At 39.0% G+C, this 23,512-nt stretch overlaps 5 protein-coding genes across 6 annotated transcripts; 2 read left to right on the top strand and 3 right to left on the bottom strand.

Annotated features, from left to right (window-relative positions):
- Window positions 1-36: 36 nt before the first annotated feature.
- On the bottom strand, window positions 37-1,363 carry LOC130718811 (uncharacterized). Of its 2 annotated transcripts, XM_057569436.1 has the most exons (3): window positions 787-1,363; window positions 518-672; window positions 37-416 (listed from the first exon to the last, which is right to left on the bottom strand). In XM_057569436.1, the coding sequence occupies exons 1-3, from the start codon at window positions 1,331-1,333 to the stop codon at window positions 303-305; spliced, it is 816 nt and encodes a 271-aa protein (XP_057425419.1). In that variant the 5' UTR covers window positions 1,334-1,363; the 3' UTR covers window positions 37-302. The 2 variants fall into 2 exon arrangements, with proteins under 2 accessions (XP_057425419.1, XP_057425418.1); XM_057569435.1 differs by having other exon boundaries at window positions 518-1,363.
- Window positions 1,364-2,245: 882 nt separating this feature from the next.
- On the top strand, window positions 2,246-7,215 carry LOC130720966 (mediator of RNA polymerase II transcription subunit 31). Its single transcript, XM_057571680.1, has 6 exons — window positions 2,246-2,399; window positions 2,674-2,736; window positions 3,838-3,935; window positions 4,197-4,293; window positions 4,897-4,975; window positions 6,599-7,215. Exons 2-6 carry the CDS (start codon window positions 2,687-2,689, stop codon window positions 6,893-6,895), a joined length of 621 nt encoding a protein of 206 aa, XP_057427663.1. The 5' UTR covers window positions 2,246-2,399; window positions 2,674-2,686; the 3' UTR covers window positions 6,896-7,215.
- A 1,537-nt stretch (window positions 7,216-8,752) lies between these two features.
- On the bottom strand, window positions 8,753-12,246 carry LOC130720556 (ATP sulfurylase 1, chloroplastic-like). Its single transcript, XM_057571210.1, has 5 exons — window positions 11,566-12,246; window positions 9,921-10,326; window positions 9,543-9,803; window positions 9,366-9,452; window positions 8,753-9,285 (listed from the first exon to the last, which is right to left on the bottom strand). The coding sequence occupies exons 1-5, from the start codon at window positions 12,078-12,080 to the stop codon at window positions 9,148-9,150; spliced, it is 1,407 nt and encodes a 468-aa protein (XP_057427193.1). The 5' UTR covers window positions 12,081-12,246; the 3' UTR covers window positions 8,753-9,147.
- A 1,094-nt stretch (window positions 12,247-13,340) lies between these two features.
- On the top strand, window positions 13,341-13,902 carry LOC130719959 (uncharacterized protein At4g04775-like). The gene is made up of 2 exons (XM_057570549.1): window positions 13,341-13,496; window positions 13,579-13,902. The coding sequence occupies exons 1-2, from the start codon at window positions 13,341-13,343 to the stop codon at window positions 13,900-13,902; spliced, it is 480 nt and encodes a 159-aa protein (XP_057426532.1).
- A 523-nt stretch (window positions 13,903-14,425) lies between these two features.
- Window positions 14,426-15,326, bottom strand: LOC130720558 (uncharacterized). Its single transcript, XM_057571211.1, has 2 exons — window positions 14,730-15,326; window positions 14,426-14,636 (listed from the first exon to the last, which is right to left on the bottom strand). Exons 1-2 carry the CDS (start codon window positions 15,267-15,269, stop codon window positions 14,448-14,450), a joined length of 729 nt encoding a protein of 242 aa, XP_057427194.1. The 5' UTR covers window positions 15,270-15,326; the 3' UTR covers window positions 14,426-14,447.
- Window positions 15,327-23,512: the final 8,186 nt, after the last annotated feature.

The following is a 23,512-nucleotide window of genomic DNA, read 5'->3' on the forward strand; positions in this document are numbered from 1 at the left end:
CAGCTATATTTTGAGTATTATTTAGTCGAGAAACAATTTGAAATGAACAAGAGTTGTTATCTATTTGAAAGTACATATAGAATTGATTCTAAAATCTGAATCAATTCTGAGAGAAGAGGACCTTATACAAACACTAAACAAACATCATTGGTGCCATTACCTTTTTCCTGTCTCAATTTTTACAATCCACACTGCACATTGTCAACAAAGGAAACCCATTAAAAGACATTCTTCAGAGTAAATTAGCAGAGGCTGATCAAGGAAAGTCTTGGTACTTGGTCTTTCCTTCTTCACCATCCTGCCTATATCAGTTTCAGTTTCGGGTACTTTTTCTTAAGCAGCCCCTCAATCACAGAGCTGCTGGTTACCATGGAGAAGCATCCAAAAGCTTGCTTTCTTCCAGTTTTCCGCATGATCTGTTGAGGCCAAAAAACAACCGTTAACTGCTTTTATTGTATTGAAACTAAGAAATAGAAAGTAATGAAAAGAGAAGTTGTGTAGTGTGTAGTACTATTACCTTTGGTGGATCCCACTTTCCAATTTGATTTGCTTTTCTTACATAGCTTCCTCTTCTGCTCATCATAATAAGCTCTCCAAGTGTTGCTGGCCTCCTTACCATGTCACTGGGACAATCTTCACTCCCAAAATCTTTCCCTTTTTGTTCTAATGCACCTAAAGATAACACCTTTGTTGAGTTCCCATCCCTTTCAAGGAAGCTAGACTTGGTAGGTGTACGCAAAGGAAAAAGGCACTCCAAGATAGCAGAACCAGTTGGGCTTGACCTACCTGTTGCATAGCTACTTGTATCACTATCTGTCTCTGAGGAAGCTGGTGAAGATGGAGTTTCAAGCTGGTCACAGTCATGTTCAGATGATGACTTTTCATGCAGTGGAATAGCATTAGAAATTTTTGCTGATGATACAAGACAATTTGCTAGCAAAGAGGGAGCTGCATCAAAGCTAAATGCTTCAAGGTCCAAGTTAGTTGTTATACTTTGACTGTCACGGCTGCTTTGTTTGTTATTGTAATCATAATCATAGTTGGAAGCAAGGGAGTATCCTGAAGATGATGCTACATGAAAAAGTATTGTGCTTGGTTTTGGAGGCACATAATCCACTGAAACATGTGAGAAATTAGGAAGGGGTATTCCAGGCTTTTCTTCCCAAACAAAGGGAACTGAGGCAATTAGTTTGAGTGGAATTTTAGGCAAGTAGTGGTTGCAAACTGAAGAAGATGCTTCTGGCTTCCAATCTTTCTTGGGAATGCCTGGCATTAATTCCCATAAGAAAGGAACTGATGGTGGTTCCCTAACATGCTTCTTTCTTTGATCCATTTTTCATTGCATTGCTTTGGTGAGTTTGCACTAGTCCATCTTATAATCAAGTTGTGAGTGTGATTAGTAGTGGTTTACTACCAACTCTTGTTAACTGCACCATTTTGTTCTCCTAGAGATTAGCTGATTAGGCATACCTGCCCTCCATCCCAACTTTGTTTACAAGTTTCTTACTACGTGGCATGTAGACTTTGGAATCCATGGAATTATGAAATCACTCATGTGGCACAAGCATTTCATAGGTTTTAATTTTCTGTGTTAAAGCTTACCAAGTCCTGACTTAATCTGGTCAGGTATGCAAACAAATAAATAGTTAGTTTATTTTCATGCTGGTTCATGGACTTTGAGTTAGCCTAATATGTCCTGATGTCAGCATAACATTTTAAAAAAATTAAGATTTTAAAATTTATTTTATTTTGACTATACTATTCATAGATAATGTTATTTATTTTAAAATATCACACCTTAGTTTATGTTTTTTAAATTCATGAATTAGCTACATATTTAGTATTTAAACCTAGGTATACGATCACATGTTGACTCAGTTGATAATGACAAACTACTTCCCCTCATAAGATTGTGTTCGAATGTTCGATACTCAATGTCAATCTGATGTCTATTTTAGTGGGGATTCACAAGCACATTTGTAAGCGACATATAGTTTTGGAGGTATCTCATGTCCCATAGCGGTGACCACCGAAACTGAAACCCACTTAAACATTTATTCATCTCAGTAAATTGTAGTCAGCACAATCAAGCGCCTAAATCAACTAACAAAGATTGTTTTATAATGAATGACTTTTTTTTTCCGAATGCATAATAATCCTTGGGCCGGTGATGGTGGCCTAAATATACAATGTCCAATATCCTTTTTTTTGTCCAAATTGTTTTTCAGACACCCCAAAATCAGTTATTTACACACACACACCTATATGATTCAAATAACCAAAGACACTCTTCTTCCCATGGTCTCTCTTCAGCAAACATCCTCTTTCCAGTGAAATTCCGGTAACGTCTCCGCCTGTAATCGAGCTTCCTCCAACAGTGACCGTCTTCAATTTCTGAGGTTAGGGTTTGTTTTTATGCTATTTGTCTTGCGATTTGTTTCAGTGAACCACAGTTGCATTTCTCTGTTCAGTTTTGTTTCCATTTTATTATGATGCTTAGGGTTTAGCTAACAACCACTCATCTAATTCTGAACGAAATCAAACACATTAATTTCACAAACATTCATACATCTTATCTAATTCTTAGAGTTGGCACCATGGTTTGAGTTTGTTTCTGCAGTTCTAACACCACCAAATATTTAATGTACTGTGTTTGCTGTTCTTGTGATTCAGGGTTTTCAATTCAATGGCCTCAAAAACCGATGGCGAGAATTCAACCGATACCACTCCATCATTGTAAGGAAAATTTTCTATCTTTTTAAGCTTTTTGCTTTGTTTGCATCATTTTATCACAGCTTCATATGTGTGTATATTAAGCTGGTATTTTATTCATGGTATGAAAAGATAAGGGAGTACCATTCAATTCAAGGTTGTCAATCTAGAGAGTTTACGTAATCTCGTGGAGAGTGTAATCTCGTATCGTAAACTCATATTGTAATCTCGTAAGAGATCATGCAATTTTTTTTAAAAGAAACAGTAATAATGATGAAGACGTGCTAATAACATTAAAAATTAACCAAATCATCCAATAATAACATTTAAAACCATGCATAAATTACCAAATATCGAAATCTAAGGTGTTCGTAAGTCATAACTCATAATAAAACATTGACACAAGATATGATCAACTTAAAACAAGAACAAGTAAGCCATCAATTTCAAATTTCCAATCCTCTAAAGCGAAACAGAACCGAGACCAATGAGCATTGCAAAACATAACAGAGAAATAGGGAGAGTTGTAACTTCGCAGCAGGGAGCAGCGTCGCAAAGCCCAGGAGAAGACGAGCAGCGTTGCAGAGCATAGAAGAAGAGGAGAAAAAGGATCCTCATTGGAGCTGTGCCGGAGTCTCGCTTCTTAGGTGGAGGCTTATTCGAGAGAGAACTGAGAAGAGGGGCTGGCTGATCGATTCGAACTCGGAATGGGGGAAGAGAGAAAGGAAAGTCCTAGTAGAACACCCAAAGTGCCTAGAATGTCCCTGTGCCAAACTTTTTTTCCCATCAAACCATGTTTTCTGATCTCGTGAGCTCACTCTCAATATCGCGAGATCGAGCGAGATTGCTGTAGTTCATCTGAAATTGATCGAAAACGAGTTTACACTCGACATATCATGATTTGGCACCCTAATCTTGTAACGTACGCGATTACAATATATTACTCGAGACTGACAACCATTACTACCATTCAATGGTGGAAGATATTTTATTTATTGTAGAAAAGATAAGTAATAACCAATAATATTTGTCTTGTACTAGTGTGGTGCACGTACCTTTTTTAAGGGTTTTTTGCATACTTCAACCCAGTAATGCATAATGGCTAATGGTTGTTTTTTTTTTCAGGCCAAAGAATATATACAAAGATCCAGATGATGGGCGACAACGGTTTTTGCTTGAATTGGAATTTGTTCAATGCCTTGCTAATCCTACCTATATCCATTGTATGATTTTCACTTTACCCTATGTGCTTTGAGAGTTTCAGTTTGATTGAGCTATAGCTGGCTGCACCTTTGACTGTTGCATTATGTATTTGAAGGTTTAACAATTTTGTTAAGTTCAGATCTTTCTTGTTTTTAATTTCTTCTCTTCATATCTTAAGTTACCTTTTCTGTATAAAAAAACTCTGCATTGTCATTTCTACAGTGAGTGTTACTTAAACAGTTTTTTAATCAGTTTCTTATATTTGTTACTCTTTTGATCAGATTTGGCTCAGAACCGATATTTTGAGGATGAAGCATTCATTGGATACTTAAAGTATCTTCAATATTGGCAACGCCCTGAGTATATCAAATTTATTATGTAAGTATCATCTTCAAATTGTTGGATTATGTAATACAAGTCTTCTAGAGGTTATGTCTCTTACATTGTGTTTGGATAAGGTATTTTATAAGTTCGAAGAGTTTAAAATTCAATGGTGTTGAAATGCAGCAATTCCATATCCATTCTTTGAAAAGTTCTAGCTTGGATAATCTTTGAAATCATGCTTGAGAGAATTATCCAGGCTAGGTGTTTCATGTAAAATTCCATCATTCTGTCTTACTCTACAGGGGAATTTACATATTCCACCTATGTAGCTGTGATTTCAAATTATCCCATTAAAATACCCGGAAAAGATACTTTGGAATTGTAACTTAATATTCAAACAAGGGAATTTTTATTCAGTATTTTAAATACCTCTAAACTGTAATCCCCCCTTCAAACAACTTATCCAAAAACAAAGTTAGGGAAAAAGGACTACATGTTTTTCCACACATGAACTTCAGCAACTAATGTGATGAAGAATTTGAACTGGTTGTGGCATCTTCTCATTTATTTTTCCCGTACCCCCTTCTTTTAGTGATGTTTTCTTCAACAATAGTTGGATTTCCTTCTGATTTAGTTGCAAATTTTAATGAATGCTAGGTATCCTCATTGCCTCTATTTTCTTGAGCGTCTTCAGAATGCAAATTTTCGCAGTGCAATGGCTCATCCTAATAATAAGGTAAATAGTATTTTTAGCCTGGTATAAATCAAAGCTTTCTCTTGGATTTCATGTGAATTATGCCTGACAATGGTTACACCATTTACTATTCCTTTTTGAATGGATTTCCTTTGGTAGCAAATTTTGCTTGTGATTGTACGAATAGTTGAATTGATTCCCTTTTACTTACGTTGAACCATTGTTGTCAATGGTGATGGTGGTATGCCAAATATTCGCTATAAAACTATGGCGGATCGTGTTATGGATTATGGCGGAAGCTATAGTGGCAATGGATGTAAGAATTATATTAGTAGGGGAAGAATAGAAATTAGTGTGAATAAAAACAGATGTGAATAAGTTATAGAACTAGTAGACAAAAGTATGAACTGAATTGAATGAATAAATGAGGAAAAAGCAGCCAATGGGCATTGAATGACACGGGGAATTGAGAACAGCAGAACTGGCATGGAGGAAAGTGAAGTTGAATAACAGAAAAGGAAAGGGGGAAGCATCAGGGAGGAGGGGGAGCATCAGGGAGGAGGGGGAGAAAACCAACACAGAAGATTGGGGGGGGGGGGATGATGGGAACCAGAATACAGAAATAGAGAACAAGGTATGAGAATAAGAAAACACTTTGATTAATACTGAAATAGAAGAAACAGAAATGCAATAGCTACTGCTATGGCCCCAGAGTAAGACTCCTGTAGAAGAAGAGACTCTCTTCACTCTACTCTTAACAACCTATTTCTCATCATAACCATTCTCATTCTAACAGAAAGCTTATATGGGAATCTCACTCAGCCTTACGCACCTCACACACCCTTCCTACCCGCAAAGGCCGTAACTAACTTGTGCCAGCTCACCCTCCTAAGATTCCCCTCTCTTATTCTTTCTCACATATACTTTCCATCCTTTGGGCCTGGTCTCATTGGCTGTGGCCCAACCATCACTAAGAGCTCTATCAGGGGAGCACAGTAAGTAGATTGAGAGAGGTAGGAAACAGAGAATAAAGGGGGCTGAAAAAAAGAAAGGGGAAATGATCACCGGAGGTGTTGTAGGAAAAAAGTCCCTGGATGTGGGAGGTCGCATCAGAGAGAGTTGACCTAGAGAGGGGTATCAATGAGAAAAGTTAGTATTTAGGGTTTCAGATGGATTTGAAACCCTCAAAAGGGGTCTGGTCGGCTGGAACTCTTTGTTTTTTTACTTCCTAAGTTCCGCCATTGGAGCTATGGCCACGTCTAGAATTGGGACCGCCATAATCTGCCATTGAAAGCCTTTCATGCCTTGACGTTTATATGGCAGTCTGCTCAAAATTGTCCATGCCATTCCGCCATAGCGTCATCATGGGTGCAATTCAACAACACTGCCTTGAACACAATCTCTTTTTACGAGGGAAACCTACATTCTTTTGTTGTATTTGCGAAATTGTTTGGTGATAGGTATTGATTAAGGGTTGGCGTGATTGTCCCCCCCCCCCCCTATATCTATCTCATGTCACTAATAGATCATTAGTCAAGTTTGTTGATTATGAGTCATGAAGCAGGCTGTCTGGCTTGCATTTGTTGAAATAAATAATTTTGAAGATTTTTTTTGCCTATTTGTGTTTCATGGATTGTACAAACACTGTTTGTCTCTGTATTTCAGGAGCTGGCACATAGACAACAATTTTATTTCTGGAAGAACTATAGGAACAATCGGCTAAAACACATTTTACCAAGATCACTTCCTGAACCTAGTGCAACTCCTGCACTTCCTGCTCCTGCGTCAACACCAATACAGCCACCTGTGCCTGCACTGCCACCAGCACCTGCGACCAATGTTGCCGTGACAGCATCATCTGCTCAAGCTCCTTCTCCCATGCCATATGGTATACCTCCTGGCTCTGGTCTTGCTAAAAGTGACATGAGGAATCCTACAGTTGATAGAAGGAGGAGAAAGTGAATGTTTGGCATCTACTGATTAAAAACGATTAAACAATGCAATATGGTTGGATCAGATAATCGATTTATGTCTTCCTTTTCAGTTGGGAGATTGAAGTGGTGATAATCAAATCTCGTTATATTTGTAGAAATATTTGTAAAACGATTTTACAATTGGCAAATTATCTATGTGCCTAATATTGCTTTTGTTCGGAGTTTAAATTTCAATTAACAGTACAAATTGGGAGAAGCTGTGGGTCATAATATCGATTAAAGTGATATGGTTCTTGTAACCACGTCGCTGCCTTATTCTTTAGTTGAAGATTTTGATTGGGCAGTTCATATACATGGTGTTCCTAATGTCAAAAGTTTCGATTTTAGAATGATAGAAAGGACTTTGCTAGCTTCTAATTGCTTTTTTATATTCATAAATCAAAGAGCTAGGGACAACAAGGGTGGTGGGTTATAGTGGATTAGTGGTGGTGGAATGTGGCAGTGGCAACAATAAAGAATGTTCTGCGGCAGGCATTTTGAGCCATGAGAATGGAGGATATCGGGCAACTGTTGTGGTGATGTCGTGTACCGGGTGGTGCCGATTAGTAGTGTTCTAGATGAAGAAAATTGTCTGAGTGTGGTCAGGTGAAAGTGGGGATAGAGTCCCTAATCGTGGTGGTGGCGCGATAGTAGGCGAATATGATGGTGGAGAAATATTTGACGAGGGTTGGTTGTTGTGGAGTTGTGATGGTGAAGGTCAATGTCAATATGGTGGAGGTGTCGTGCATGGGTTGCAGCGGCGGGAATACGTTAAGTACGATGACAAAGGTGAAAGGTATGAAATAACGGAGATGGAGGTGGATGGTGAAAAGAAAATTGAGACATTGATCTTTGATACATTTGGAAATAAAAAAGATTTGGAAAAAATGATTAAAACTATAACCACAACGTGTTTTTAGTTTTGAAAATAGAGCTAAAACCTTTTTTAAATTTGAGTTAAAATTATTTGAGCTTCATTTTTTAGAATATCATTTTAGCTTCATTTCATTTGGGCATTTTTTTTTATAAAATTTACACTTCAAAATGAAAAGCAACCTGCAAACGGGGCTTAGTTCAATTTGTAAAAAATTGTTTCTATCCTCAAATTGGCGTCTCTTTATTGATGTTAACTAATTTGAGTCGCAAATTCCAATTGAAGCTATTCATATTTTATTTAATAGAATGATTGAAGTACCTTTAATTAAAGAAAATATAACTTGGAGTTTATGAAGAGAAAGTGAGAGATTGCGAGTGAAACAAAGTATGATGTATAAGTTAGATGTTCAAATGTCAATATTTTAGTTTATATTTTCACATTTATATTAAAAATAAATAGATAGAATTGACATTGCTCTCCTAGATGCTATTGGTTGAATGGTGTCGCTTCAATATGAGAGAAGGTGAGAGAAACTTTCCATATGAAAGGATTTTGATTCTTGATCCACTATCCAAATTCCAAACAATGAAATATCTTAAATATCTTCCCACCCATTATGATTTATTTCATTCATCACATTCCTTTCTGTCAGAAAGTGTGTATTATAAGATAAGACACCCATTTGATTCCAGTGATATATGCACATTAGCATTGTTTTCCCAATTTGATTACCAGCGTACTTGTTTGATGCATAATACCGGCTACAAATTATACTATCTACGAAAGTAGTGATGTTGTAATGAGTTCTAGATTGAATACTGTGTTTGAATTGTGTTGGACACACTCCAAAACGTGTTAGCTAAGAAGCTACATTGTAGCTTATGAACAAACATGATTTGAGACATGCAACCAAACATGCACAATAACAGTATAAATTGCAGTGATTGTGAATGTAAGACTCAAACCAAATCCTTGCAAAACCACAATATATTGCACAATAACAGTTTAAATTACACTGAATGTGAATTTAAACATTCAAACCAAATCCTTAGAGCAACCACAATATATTGTACTGCACAATAACAGTATAAACTGCAGTGAATTTGAATGTAAACACCCAAACCAAATCCCTGGCACAACCACAATATATTACAAAGAGCTGGCAGGCACAATTGCACTATAAATGCAAGGGGAGGAACTAAATGCCATACTTACAAAGGGGCAACATGTCTTTGTGCCGGTTCCGCTCAATAGTTTTCACTTTATTAGGGGATTCGGCCGAAGGATCTTTGGGAATCGGTGTCTTAACAGGAGAATATAAAACTTAAGGTTTCTCCCAATCAGATATACATTAAGATACAACATTAAGCTGGAACAGCTTCTGGAATTTTGCCGTTGCTCGAGACTGCTACGCTATCGTAATAATCAACAAGCACCTTCCAACCGCCAGGGCACATGAATCCATTAGGAGGGTTTTCTTTGTTCCTTGCAAGTGTGCGCATCTGTACATCCAATTAACATTTGTTAAGATGCTACGTAGATGCAAGAACACAAACAAAGTGTATTAACAGCACGAACATACCTTTGTGCCTGATATGAAGACGAAGTCCTGAGGCCTCGAAGGATCAAAGAATGCCATTTTACCCTGAGTCTTGTCATATGCGGCAACCTGCAGATGAATGGAAATGATCCCCATATATATCAATGTGGCCAAAGCGAACCTCACGGTGTTACTGAGGAGAATTTTTTTTTCAATTACCTTGAAAGGAAGAATGTTTAGACGCTCTAGTCCTGGAGCCATGCTCAACACTTTCTTCCCATGGTCAGCGTCGTACAGATCTTTTTTCTCAACAGGATGGCTCATGCCTGCAGGATCACGACCAACTATGTAAAAGTTGGCCCCTGCATTAATCCTAGCCTTTGCGTGCCACTGCACCTCAGTTGGTCCGGCATAGTGCATGGGAGAAGGGAAGATGGATACCACAGTTGTCTCTGGATCAAGAACACCATCCTCAAGTACCTTAAGAAAATGACACGGCACCATTTTATTGGTGAGACAGAGAAATGGACTTCATAGGGGGACAAAGGATTTCAGTCCAATCAAAAGATCAAAAGGTCTTCAACCGATTAGACATACCTTCTCGTGTTGTTTCATTCGCCAGTCAAGTGGGACATCATCAGCCTTGGTGTAGCCTCCCAGTGGATGAAGCAAGAGGACAGGATTCTTATAACCCATGTCAAGAAGCCGCCTACGGGTATCAGTCATTAGCAAAGCATGACCATTGTGAACAGGATTCCGGAGCTGGAAAGCAAACACAGCATCCGCATTGCGCCTTGTGAACTCCTCACGGAGTCCTGCAGGAGACAGCCGAAAATGGTCGAGCCCATCATGGTACTTGATGGGTTCTATAACCTCTAGGTCACCCCCAATCAGCCAATTCCCAGCATTAGTTATAGTCTCTTCAACATAAGGCAGGCCGGGAGCAGTGGTTCCCCAAGTTCGGGCAATCCTTTCTTCTTTAGGGTGCTTATAAATTTCAATACTGAAATAACCAAAAGAAAAAGAGAACATAAATAACTGATATAAATCAGCGATCAGAAACACATCTGATCATATAAAGGTGTTCAATGAAATGAGCTACATAAACAACTATACATAGAAAACACATGTACAAAGGTATTCAACATAATCAACTAGAAACTGCATTAGCAGACCAAATAAAAATAATACATGGAAGGGAATGACTATGCTATTGACACATTATCCTACGTGCAAGACTCCTGCTAAACTATAAAACAAAGGTCTACATCTTCGTCAAACCATATTATATTACCCAAAGGCTGCGGTCAATATTCCAGGTCAATCTTCACACCATCTGAATAATACGTATGTTCCAATATGAGTGTCTTTACACAGGTCAATATGGAGATGCAAACTTCAGTTTCCAATTACCTATTTCAGCATGCCTTTAGCTCAAGAACCGTGATAAATTTGAAACAAGAATTTCAACATACAATCTGTTTTCATGTAATCTAGGATCAAGGAAGGGAAATAAAGTCTACTAATCCATTTACTGATAAACATATGCACATACAAACACTGTATCTATTGAATATGTTGAATGACTTAGTGTTTAGCAAATATTTTTCTTTTTGACCTTATCTTAATTTCTCAAGTCAAAAAAGGAAGGTGAAAACAAAAATCCTAGATATCCAGAGGTCAAGGGGCAAAATAGTCTTGTTTCCTAACTCACAAGACCTGAACATGAGGTTTCTGTTTAAGAAAACCAGTCAAAACACCCAGCACTGGTAGACATGACATATTATTAAGCCTAATAAGATTGAATTAATATGAGAATTAATAAAATACAAATAAGGATATATCAAATCCTATTACGGCAAGATATTGATGGCAAGTCTATCCAACCAAGTAATAGTATATCAAAAAGAATGACTAAAATCTCAAAGAGGATAGAAAACAGTATGGAAAATGACATAGCTCCCAGCATATTCGATCCTCCGCACCCTCCTCTCCCTCTCCCAGCATAAAATTAATTGCACACAATAGAAAAAAAAAACATATATTGACAATCAAAACTTCATAAATAACTTAAACTTAAGAAACCAACCAAGCCTGCATATATGAAAAGAGCACAAACAAAAGCAAAAAAAGTAATAGAAGATAGATAATAATCTCTCCAATCCCAGAAGAAAATCACAAAGCACAGTAACATGGGATTGAAACTTGAAACATAAACAGAGGAAACAGAGCAGTTTCTTACTCTTTAAGAATGGCAACAGGGTTGCCCAGAGAATCAAAAAGTGCAACCTTCTTGGAATCACCGATCCGGTGCTTCTGCGCATCATCGATGGCAAGCACGATCGGCACAGACATGTTAACCACCGTGCCATCATCAAGGCGCAGTGAGTTGAAATGAAGCGTTTGGAGGAACTCGGATTCTCTCATGAATCCTTGAAGTGGCGTGGCCCATCCTTCACTCAGAACGTGAACCCACTCCACATCAATCTTAGAGAGCTTGATCCTTGGAAGAGACAGAGCCTCACCCTTCTTCAAATCTCTCTCCAAATCCTTCACCAGAAGCTCCACCAGCTTCCCACCATCGGGTTCGATCAACCCGTTTGAAACCCGGAGACCCGACCCGACTCCCCTCGCCTTGGCGACGGTCAAGACGTTGACTTTGAGCGACGGAGAAAAATGGGTATCGAATGATTTCGACAGGGAATGAGAGGGGAAAGGGGTTTTCACGAAAAGGGTTGTTGCTGCCATGGACGCCATTGAAGGCTTTGTGTTTGTTTGTGGAATTGATAAAACAATGTGATTTTAAGGGGCAAAGTTAGTGGAATGACAGGGGCAAAATGGTAATTCCAGGAAGCACAAAAAAAAGTGAAGATGAATTGATTTGAAACTCAATGTGGTGGTGATCCAAAAAGACAACCTGGGTTGTTCAGAAAGAGATGTGTTTCAGATTTTATATATAGGGGTAACAATTTGAGTGAGACATTGGTAGGAGGATGAACCTAGACAGTTTTTCATACCTCATTCATGGCCACTTTTGTTTTGTATTGCTTGGTTAGCAGTCATTAAGTATACCTAATTCAATTAATGACTAATGTTGCTACTTTTTGTTTATTAAAAAAATGGTGCTAGTAGTATTCAATTGCCACTTGTTTATCACCTTTTTCTTTTTGGTCAATTTTTTATTACCTAAATATCTCATCTTTCCACTTTTCAATTTTTTTTACTTTTATGATCGATTTTTTTTTATGAAACAATAATCATACTGAATCTGGTTTTTTCTTTATTTGGATTTGAATTTTATTAACTATGAAAGAAACATTTTATTGTAAGAAGGCAGATGCAAATTAAACACTGATGCAGCCACGCCACTATCCATGAAGGTTCTTGAGGCATTGGATATGTCATGGTATACATAACCAGTTCTGTCCCACAAAGACACTCGGGTTTGACCCCGTCTCATAAAAGATAGGGTTAAATGTGTTCACCGTCCCTGAACTTTGAGCGAGATCTGGTTTCCGTCCCTCGCCGGAAAATCTTCCTAACCCCATCCTCAGACTCAAGTGTTTGTACGGAAACCGTCCTTACCGCCGGTATAGCTCCGGCAGCCGTGCACGTGGCCGTGCCACGTCATTTAATGAAATGACATGGCATTTAAATAAAAAAAAAAATTCTTTTAAAAATTATAATTAAGCCCTCTGATTTAACCCTAACTAAACTAAATAATCCTAAAACTAATTAACCCTAAAACTTAATTAAACTTTACTCCTTCAAAATCCCCAAATCCAAATTAGGGTTCACCATCTTCTTTCCCTTTCCCTCTTCCCTTCTCCATTGAACTGAGGCTGCACCTGCACCATCGATTTCTTCCCTTCTTCATCTTCTCTGTCGATTTCTTCCTATCTTTCCTTCTTGTCCATCGAATCCTCTTCTCCTTTCACACGATTTCCTGTCTTCTCCGTCGAATCCTCTTCTTCTTTCACGCGATTTCCTGGGTTTTCTGGTTCGTGTCCTTCAACCATGAGAAGACCGTGTTCATCTGGTTCTTGTGCATCCTCGAGCACTTACTCCATGCCTCCAAGCGGAATCTGTGCTTGTGGGGAACTAATTGTGTACCTGACATCTCACACTCCTGAAAATCCAGGAAGACATTTCTGGAGATGCAGGAATTTCAAGGTAAATTATCGCCTCTCTTTTTCCTTTAATCTGTCAATTTGAACTGCTATGTTAATCTGTCTCATTTTCATTGTAATTAAAGACCACCAGGGACTGTGGTTTCTTCCTGTGGGATGAGGATGCAGGAGTCCAAAGTTCAGGAACACAACGTGTTGTTGATATGTTGAGGACAGAGTTGGAAGATTCAAAGGACAAATTGGATGAATTGAAGAAGAAATTGGAGGATACAAAGATGAAATTTGAGGACACAAAGATGAAATTGGAGGAAAGCAAGAACAAAATTAGCAAGCTTCAAAGGAAGCTTGACTGTGAGCTGCTGAATAAGAAAATGGCCTTTGCAGCCATACTGATTGTTGTGTTAGCTTGGGTTGTTAGCTTTTGCTTCCTTTATGGAAGAAAAATGTAATCTGAGAAGGGAATGGAGGTTATGTTGATGTTTTGGAAGTTATTTGGGTAGGTTGGTTGAGTTTAAGTAGAATCATGTAATGGAGTTTTTATTGTAACAAGTTCCTGAATTCAGAAGAAATGGCAATGGAATTGTTTCTTTTTTCAACATTGTTTTGATGTATATAATGTCTCATTTGTAATTGAAAGGTAAAAAGAACTAGAAGACACATAAAGTAAAGTGAAAGAGAGAATCTTTGACTAATGTAATGCCAACAACATCAAGCTTCATAATTCAATGTCAAGTGGTCCACACATCCACACATTCAGAATACAAAATGGTTCTAAACAAAGCTTAAGTGGTCCAAATTACATAAAAAACAACAGCAAACACTTCAACCCATGTGCTTCCTAAACGATATCAAAATGTGCACCCATGTGGTGTCAAAAGTAATGCCAACAAACCACAAAATATTCCCACTTGGTCTGTTCACATTAAATATCTTTCAGCCCTCCATTATTGCTCCACAACCGAGCCCTTACTAACCACAACAACCTTCAACCCTCTCATTTAGCAACTTGAGATTGGAGTGCCTGCACAACTTGAGATGGCTCCTCTTGAACAGCAGCAGATCCACCAGCAGATCCACTTCCACCACCAACATTAGATGGCCCTGCTCCATGAACATAGTGCAATCTTGCCATGTCTTGATCCCATTGTTCCCTTAGCATGGCAGGTATTTCATCAAACTGGATCTGATGTTGAACAATATGAATATTAATCATTATTTTTGATGAGAAACTTGTAGATCTGTTTAAAATAAGACCACATGTTATAAGTTTACTTACATTTGCATCTTGTGTGGCATTGATGACCTGAGATGCATCCTCTTGTGTTTCAACTGGCTGAGATCCTTGTCCTGCTGCAACTGGATCTTGTCCTGGTTCAGACCCTTGTCCTGCTTCTGGTTCTTGAATCTCCACTGGATTTGGGCATCTCCTTGAATTATGGCCATGCTGACCACACCTACTGCATTTGTGTTTAGCAACAGTCCTGCTGAGTCTTGTGCTACCTAAATCTTCAAAGGGGTCCCTTCTTCTCAGCTTCTTAGGCCTTCCAGGCCCTCTCTTCTTTATGGGAGGAAGTATCTCAGGGTCATTTGTAGGCTGCCATAACTCTTGGCCATTGATAGGAGTGATCTCATGCCCATATGTAGCTTCATATGCAGCTCTCTTATAGTATGGATGCACAAAATCTTCTGGTTTCATCCTTTTACATGCTATGGCAGCCACTGCATGCCTGCATGGTATGCCAACCAAATCAAACAGATTGCATGTGCATGAACTTTTGCTCAAGTCCACCACAAATCCCTCACCTGTTTGCAACATATTGCAGGATTAGGACAGCCATTATCCATGAAAGTAAACAATGTGTATAAATTCTTATTGGAAACCATATCTGATACAATGTGCTTCACTTCAAACCTCCATTATGAGGACATTGTTGGAAACCAATGAGAAGCCTTATCAGTCTCCCATGCTAACCTCCTCAAAGGCTTAGGCATTACCTCCCCTCTATACTTGTGAAACTTCTCCCTCAAGGTTGCAAACCTTCCCATCAAGTATGTTCTGATCCAGTCCATCATGGTCAGAATTGGCTTGTCCCTTGCCAATAGAATTGTGGAGTTGAATGACTCTGACAAGTTGTTCATGAGCACATCACACTTGGGGTAGAAGGTGAAGTCATGCTTGCACCAAGTCCTGGTAGGTATTCCCATCATCCACTCCCATGCTGCATTATTTTGTTCCCTCAGCTCCAACATTTTTGCTTCCCACTGCTGGCGATAAGTAGCCTTTGCTGCTACCATCATAATGTTTCTAATTACAACCCCACCTCCAAACCTCTTTTTGAAGTTTGCATAAAGATGCCTCAAACAAAACCTGTGTTCAAATCCCTCCAAACAGCTCAGTAGCCCCTATTAGCATGTACGCAAGCAGAAATTCATAATCATGTAGTATAATGAAATAAGGATGAACATGATAACAAAGAAAGATAAATTACTTTACCTTCTGTTGGTCAGATATGAAGATCCACCTTCTATCTGGACCAATATCAAGCAGTAGCAGATCAAGGAACCACTGCCAGCTTTCCTTGCACTCTGACTCCACTACAGCAAAAGCCAAGGGAAAGTTTTGGTCATTAGGATCCCTTGCTACAGCACATAAGAGAATACCTCCATACATTGTCTTTAGATGACAACCATCTAATCCAATAAAGGGTCTACAACCCTGAAGAAATCCCCTCTTACAACCTTCTAGACACATATAGAATCTGCCAAACCTAGGTTGTATGCTTCCAGCAGGATTCTCCAACTGCATTTTGCATGTATTTCCTGCACAAACCCTCCTCAGTTCAGCACTGAATTTATATAGCAATGTGTATTGTTTGCTTGCATCTCCCTCAACTATCTGCAAAGCAAGCTGTCTTCCCTTCCAAGCTCTATACCTTGTGATGCCAGTGGAAAAACCCAACCTCATCTCATCAACAACATCATTGAGCCTCATTGTCCTTGAACCCCTAAGTTTCTCCACCAATTTCTTAGCAACAAATTTGGAAGTAGCATTCTTATTGTTGAATACTCTGGCACAAGTATGAGGGTCACTCAATGTCTTAATTGCAAAAGTTTGTCTCCCACCCACTTTGCTACACAACATAACCCATTTACAATCCTTCTTGCAAGCAGCCCTAACCCTGGTTGTGTCATTTTTGGGGAAATAAATCTCCCTTCCCGTGAGGACAGCATGGTCCTTAGCAGCAACCTTAAACTCTTCCAATGAAATAAATTCCATACCTACTCTAAAGTTAAATTCTGCCCTCATATCCTCATCATGAAACCTCATACTCCTGTTCCTCACAATAACATCATCATCATCACCTTCAGACATACTATGTAACTCTTCATCTTCCCAAGTAGCCTCCATTTCATGGTCACCATCAAAAGCATCATCATATTGAGGAAGCACATTTTCTGCCCCACCACCATGTACTTCATAGGTACCTTCTTCCATTTGCCTTATCTGCTCATTTAACAAAGCTTCAGCAACACCAACTGGTATGCCTTCAAATCCGTCATCATTAACCTTTGCAGCTCTTTCCTCATCACTATCACTGAAATGTACAGAAGCTGTGGAATCCTCAGTGTCACTTGATGGATTGAAAGAATCATCATCTTCATATACATCATCAAATGTAGGATGTTTTCCATTCTTCTTTCCAGTAACAACCACATGCACATTGCCAACAGTTGGATCATTGGCAGCAACTCCATCAGCAATGGGATCATTGGCAGCAACTTCATTTACATCTCCATTTGCAATGGCATCATTGTCACCACTAGCATCTACATTTGCAGCAGCATCTACATTACCATTATCAACAACGGTCTCCCTTTCATCATCACTATCTAGAAGCAACAATACAGGTAACCTCTTATTGGACTTTGACTTGACAACATTGCTTCTTATCCTATCAGACTTCCTCACTGGCAAATTGAATTTGGCAGGCCTCTTTGTTGGAGAAAATTTTTCAACACAAAAATTATCAAGACCAAGTAACTTCAGTGGTGCATCCACTTGCTTCTTGGATGGAGGTTTAAATGGCTGGTTTTTCTTTTTTGGAGGCTCCACAGCCACTTGCTTCCCCTTGTTCTTTGGTTCTTTTGCTTCTCCTTTCTTCTTTGTAGCCTCCACAGCCACTTGCTTCCCTCTCTTCTTTGAACCATCCAACTGCTTGTCCTTATTCTTTGGATCACCTGATTGAACTTTCTTGGCTTTCTTCTTTGAACCATCAAGTACCCTGAGGAGATCAATTGGAGTAGTTGGCAGTTCATCAGGAGCATGCTTAACAAAGAGATGTACTTCCCCCCTCTTTACAGCATATTTACCCAACTCTATTGCCTCTTTATCAGTGGACAAAGGCCTGAAATTGTGAATTGCAAAATCCTCGTCTTTCATCCAAAACACCTGGAACTTTCCTTTTGTATACCCCAGCTCAACAACTACATCAAGACTCTCAAAATAACTCCACCTATCACTATCAGCATCCACAGTGTTTTCTTTGACATCTACGTAGTGCAACCTTGGCTCCTCAACAAATTGTCCAGAGTGATGAATAATGGCTTTGAAAGCCATCCTGATAGAAATGCAGATTAATTACATGCAACATCATGATAGAAATAGAAAGGACAAAGGAACATAATGCTAACATGACCAACAACCCAATGCAAGAATGCATGACCCGACACAACCAAAGCCATACACCCTACCAAAATCGTAAGAACAGAGAGATAGGCAGAAATAGAAACCAAGGTAGAAATAGAAACCATGTTGAGCTACAAAAGAGATAGGCAGAGCAGAGGACACACTAACCTTCGTCTCCGTCAATTCCAGTCGCCTTCCTCGCCGTCGCCGCTGTCAAAGTTCGTCGTCGCCGCCGTCAAAGTTCTTCGCTCTTCGCCTGGGATAGAAAGCTAGGTTTCAACTGAGAGAGATTGAAGGGTGGGTCGAGAGATGGGTGAATAGTAAGGGGTAAATGTCAAGTTTTAATTAGGTTTTAGGGTTAATTAGTTTTAGGATTATTTAGTTTAGTTAGGGTTAAATCAGAGGGCTTAATTATAATTTTTAAAAGAATTTTTTTTTTATTTAAATGCCATGTCATTTCATTAAATGACGTGGCACGGCCACGTGCACGGCTGCCGGAGCTATACCGGCGGCAAGGACGGTTTCCGTACAAACACTTGAGTCTGAGGATGGGGTTAGGAAGATTTTCCGGCGAGGGACGGAAACCAGATCTCGCTCAAAGTTCAGGGACGGTGAACACATTTAACCCTAAAAGATAAGAGGGATTATAGAGAATCTCATTTCATGATTGTGTTTGGGAACAAGTTGATGTCAACTTGAAGACTCGTTTAAACCAATCAAAATAAGAGGCTTTTTGGCGTTTATTTTCTTAGAATTTGTGTTTATTCATTACAATAGACTCGTAATGTGAGTGGACAACTAAAACACACATTAGTCATGTGTTTTTTTTTTACATCGGAAACTTATTAGTCATGTGTTTAGATAAACAGTTTAATTAAGTATTTATTACAAAAATTCTTATTCATATTACCTCGTGTTATAGAACCAGAGGGTTAGTAACTTCATGGATCTAACTCAAGGAAGGTAGTTCTTTTTGTTGAAAAATTACATTTATTTATTTTTATTTAAAATTCTGCATCGTCCCTTCCGCTTCATCACCGCTTGGGCATATCATCCGGAGTACAGGTTGGTAGTGGAAAATGCCTGGAGAGGAGGGGATGAGGAGATCAGTACCATACTCGAGAGACTGCGTTTGGATTCTGTTAATTTTAATAACCAGGTTTTTGGCAATATTCATAGACGGAAACGTAGAGTGGGGGCCAGGTTGAAAGGGGTGCAGCGGGAATTGGACATAAAAGAAACGTCATATCTGGTACAATTTGAAAGAGAACTGCAACGTGAATATACTAGCATCCTGCAACAGGAGGAGCTCTTATGGTATCAGAAGGCCCGTGACAACCGGGTACGGCTAGGGGATAGGAATACCTCCTATTTTCACGCGCAATGTGTAATAAGGAAGAAACGGAACCGTATCCACAGGCTCAAGCTAGGCGATGGGGAGTGGTGTACGGACCCGGTAAAAATTGCAAAGGAGGTGAGCACTTACTTTCGCAGCTTATTCAGGGAGGCTCATGAGTCTTCATCATCGGCGTTCCTGCATGGAACGTTCCCTACTCTCTCGGAGGCGGCGCAGGGAGCTTTAGCTTTGCCGGTAGAGAAGGAGGAGGTGAGACAGGCTTTGATGTCAATGAAATCCTTCACGGCGCCTGGCCCGGATGGATTCCAACCGTTCTTCTATAAAAAATATTGGGACAAAGTCGGCGATACCCTTTGGAGGATAGTGAAAGAGGCCTTTGATTTAGGGATAGTAGATGAGAAATTACTGGAGGTCTTGGTGGTGCTGATTCCCAAGGTCGATCACCCTTCTAGTGTTAAGGACTTGAGGCCGATTAACTTATGCAACGTCACTTATAAGCTCATCACGAAGGTTCTAGTGACCAGAATGAGACAGTTTCTTAACAATCTCATTAGTCCGATGCAGAGCAGTTTTCTTCCGGGGAGAGGTACCATGGATAACGCATTTGTGGCGCAGGAGGTTGTTCATCATATGTCTAGATCTATGGCGAAATATGGCAGCCTAGCGTTCAAAATTGATCTAGAGAAGGCATATGATAGTGTCTCTTGGCGTTTTCTGAGGGAGACACTAGGGCTCTTTGGGTTCCCACAGAGGATGATTGAGTTGATCATGTCTTGTGTGTGCTCCTCACAGATATCTCTTCTCTGGAATGGTGAGCGGCTCCCCCCATTTAAACCGGGGAGAGGTCTTCGTCAAGGCGACCCAATGTCCCCATACTTGTTTGTCATGTGTATGGAGCGTCTTTCTGTGTCTATTCAACACTCGGTTGATGGTGGGGAGTGGAAGCCAGTTAGAGTTTCGAATAATGGCCCACCGATCTCACATTTGTTATTTGCGGATGACGTCTTGCTCTTTTCATGGTAGTCATAAATGTTCACATAGTTGAGTCAAATTGCTGGTTTGCAGTTTACTGAACTCTCATTGTTTTGTTCATCATGTGTTGAACTCTCAGATTTATGATGTTTTCTGTCATTAACACTGCATGTGGTCATCTTTTCTATTACCATGCTGATTGCTAATGTTCTTTTTTTTGTTACAGGGGAGACATACCGGGTGAAACTAATAAATTTGTTCAGGTGCTTACGAAGTGAGTAAATTTAAAACCAAATTCATTCTATTTTCCCCTAAATAAAATGATAACAAATTCTATGATCGTCTTTTCAATGGATATACCACTTTATATAAGTGTTTTTAATTTCTGGCTTGCTTTTAGAAGATTATAATTGCATTCGCAGATCTTGGGAAGGGAATCACTGTGTTCCATATTGACATATCGGTTACATGAATTACTTATCTTTTATCCTTTTGAAAAATATAATATGTGTGCACATATTTTTGGACATTTGTTTGCACTAACTGCAGTGGAATAGAATAAGTCCTTACAAAGTATTTACTTTTTAAGTTTTTATTAGAATCTATATACCTACATTGTGATTTGGGTTGAACCCATCTTTTTATAGTTCATGGTGTACAAAAAAAATATGCTTTATGCTTTTAAGAATTTTGTCTGTAAATTGTAATCGGTTCTTAGTAAAATCGGATTTTCCTTGAGCTAACCATGAAAAAAAAACTGAATAAGGACTTTTGGATGATTCTCCATGTCTATACTGTTAAGAACCTTAATTTGTATCTTCTATTAGATATGATTATGTTCTCATGTTGTTTGATCGCAGCAATCTCATATGAAATTGCCTCAATGGCCATGGATTTTAATAATAAGGTTTTTTTCATTCATTATGCACACTTGATGACTCTACTCACTATCATTGTAGGTGAAGCCTACGGTGTCTCCCTTTGTAGGGGATGCACCGGTGTCCCCATGGAAAAAACTTTTATAAAAAGGGGGACACCAAATACCCCTTTAATGTGTACCATTGATATAATATTAAAAAAATCTAATGGTTCAGATTGAATTAGCAAAGTGACCATAATACCCATTTTTTTTATTCACTTGAAAAAAAAACTCTTCCTCTCCCAACCTCAACAGCCATCTTCTTCCTCCTACCGTCGCGCACAACCACTGCCGCCTTCATCGGTCTCTTCTCTAAATCCCCCATTGCTGCAAAACCCACAACAAAATTCCTCATTTTCTTCTAATCTGAACGGATCTGGACGGATCTGAGTGGATATGGACAGATATGCAAAACCCTCTACCAGATCAGGAAGAAGAAGAAGGAGAAGGGGAGGAGGAAGGTGCTGCGTAATGGGTGTTCGCGCCACACATCGAACAACTTTGCACTTCCAGGATCCTCGGATTCTTCCTCTGATTCTGACAGCAGCGAGAGAGTATCGACCCCCACCCCAGATCTGAAACCCAACCCCCAGATCTGAAGTTGAAGAAGTGATTTTTGACTTTTGGGGAAGCAGATTCGAAGGTGTGGAAGCTTATACAGAGATGGAACCATGCAAGATGCAAGATGCAAGATATATGGGTTTTAGGATTTTTTTCCTGTCTCCTCTTTCTGGATCTTCTTCATCTCTGAAATTTGGGGTTTGATTGTTCGGTTGTTATTGGTTTTTGGAGATGTATCTGGATGAGGGTTTGTTTTTGGAGATGTATCTGGATGGGGGTTTGTTTTTGGGTCTGTTGATGATGATGATGAAGATCAAGAGATGAAATTCATCTATGGATTTCTCATCCCATCCACTGCCTCCAAGCGGTGCACCGTGCACTAGTTTGTTTTTTTTCTTCGTGGAGGTATCTGTGCTTGGCTTGGTGATTTATTTTCCTTGGTGGATCAAATTGATTGAATGTTATTGTTTCGTAGGCAGTGGTGATTTGGATTGGGGTTGTTCGAGTTTGGGGAGGCGGTGGAATTGGGTTGTTGTTTGAAGAGATTGGCGGAGTGCAGGGAGAAGGTAACGGCGTTGGAGGCGGCGGAGGCAGAGAAATTGTGGGATTTAGTGACGGAATTAAGGGGGGACAAATTTGTAATCTCACATTGAAATTTTGGGGGACACCCATGCATCTATCAATTAGTGAGTGATATTAGAGCATCTCCAATGGTGAGATCTTATTTTGGGACTTAACTTATTTTTTGTTGACCCAAACTGTCACATAAGATTTAAGACACTCATAAGGTCCCAATGCACTTTTCACTCTAGTGGTTGAGATCTTATTTTATTTTTTACTGGACCCACGATACCCAATATATTTATATTATTTATTTTTCTCACTATTTTTAACTTTGGTTCTGGTATTGATATGAGAGAGAAAAAATATTATTTTATTTAAGATCCCGGATTTAAGAGTACCTGAGCTAAGGCGCCGATCTTACTCGTGCCATGTAGAATAGCTCCAATGGTGGGATCTAATAAGATCCGGATCTTATTTTAAGATATCAAATTAAGAACTCCATTAGAGATGCTGTTATAGAGATTAACTATTTCTCTATTTTTCCCCGTGGCCATTGTGGTTGTTTTATTGTCTTGAAAGCGATATTACCTCATTTCTAGCAAGTACTGGAGCTTTATGGCAGAACTTTTTTTTGGGTTTTAGAGCATTCTTTATGAAAATAAAGTCTCAGAAATTGAATTGTAGGTTAATTCTGGAAGACCTTTTTTGTATAAGGAAAGCACTTGCCTGGTGAAATTCAAAAACCCAATGAAAGACATGATCCAACTTGAACTGCAAGAAAAAACACCATGTTGTATAATTTTTTTTATCAAATGTGTTGGTATGTTAGATTCCTTTGTGAATTATGATTGATATTCTTATGCATTTGACTTTGATACATTTTGTATCCTGTTATGCACTTATGCTTATGAGTTATGACTTCTTTGCTGAAAACTTTTGACTATGTCACTTGGATTTCTTGCAAGCAAATAGAATTGGTAACACCCTTCTTCTTTGCTT

Source organism: Lotus japonicus, chromosome 5 (genome assembly GCF_012489685.1).
Source record: "Lotus japonicus ecotype B-129 chromosome 5, LjGifu_v1.2".
Classification (NCBI taxonomy): domain Eukaryota; kingdom Viridiplantae; phylum Streptophyta; class Magnoliopsida; order Fabales; family Fabaceae; genus Lotus; species Lotus japonicus.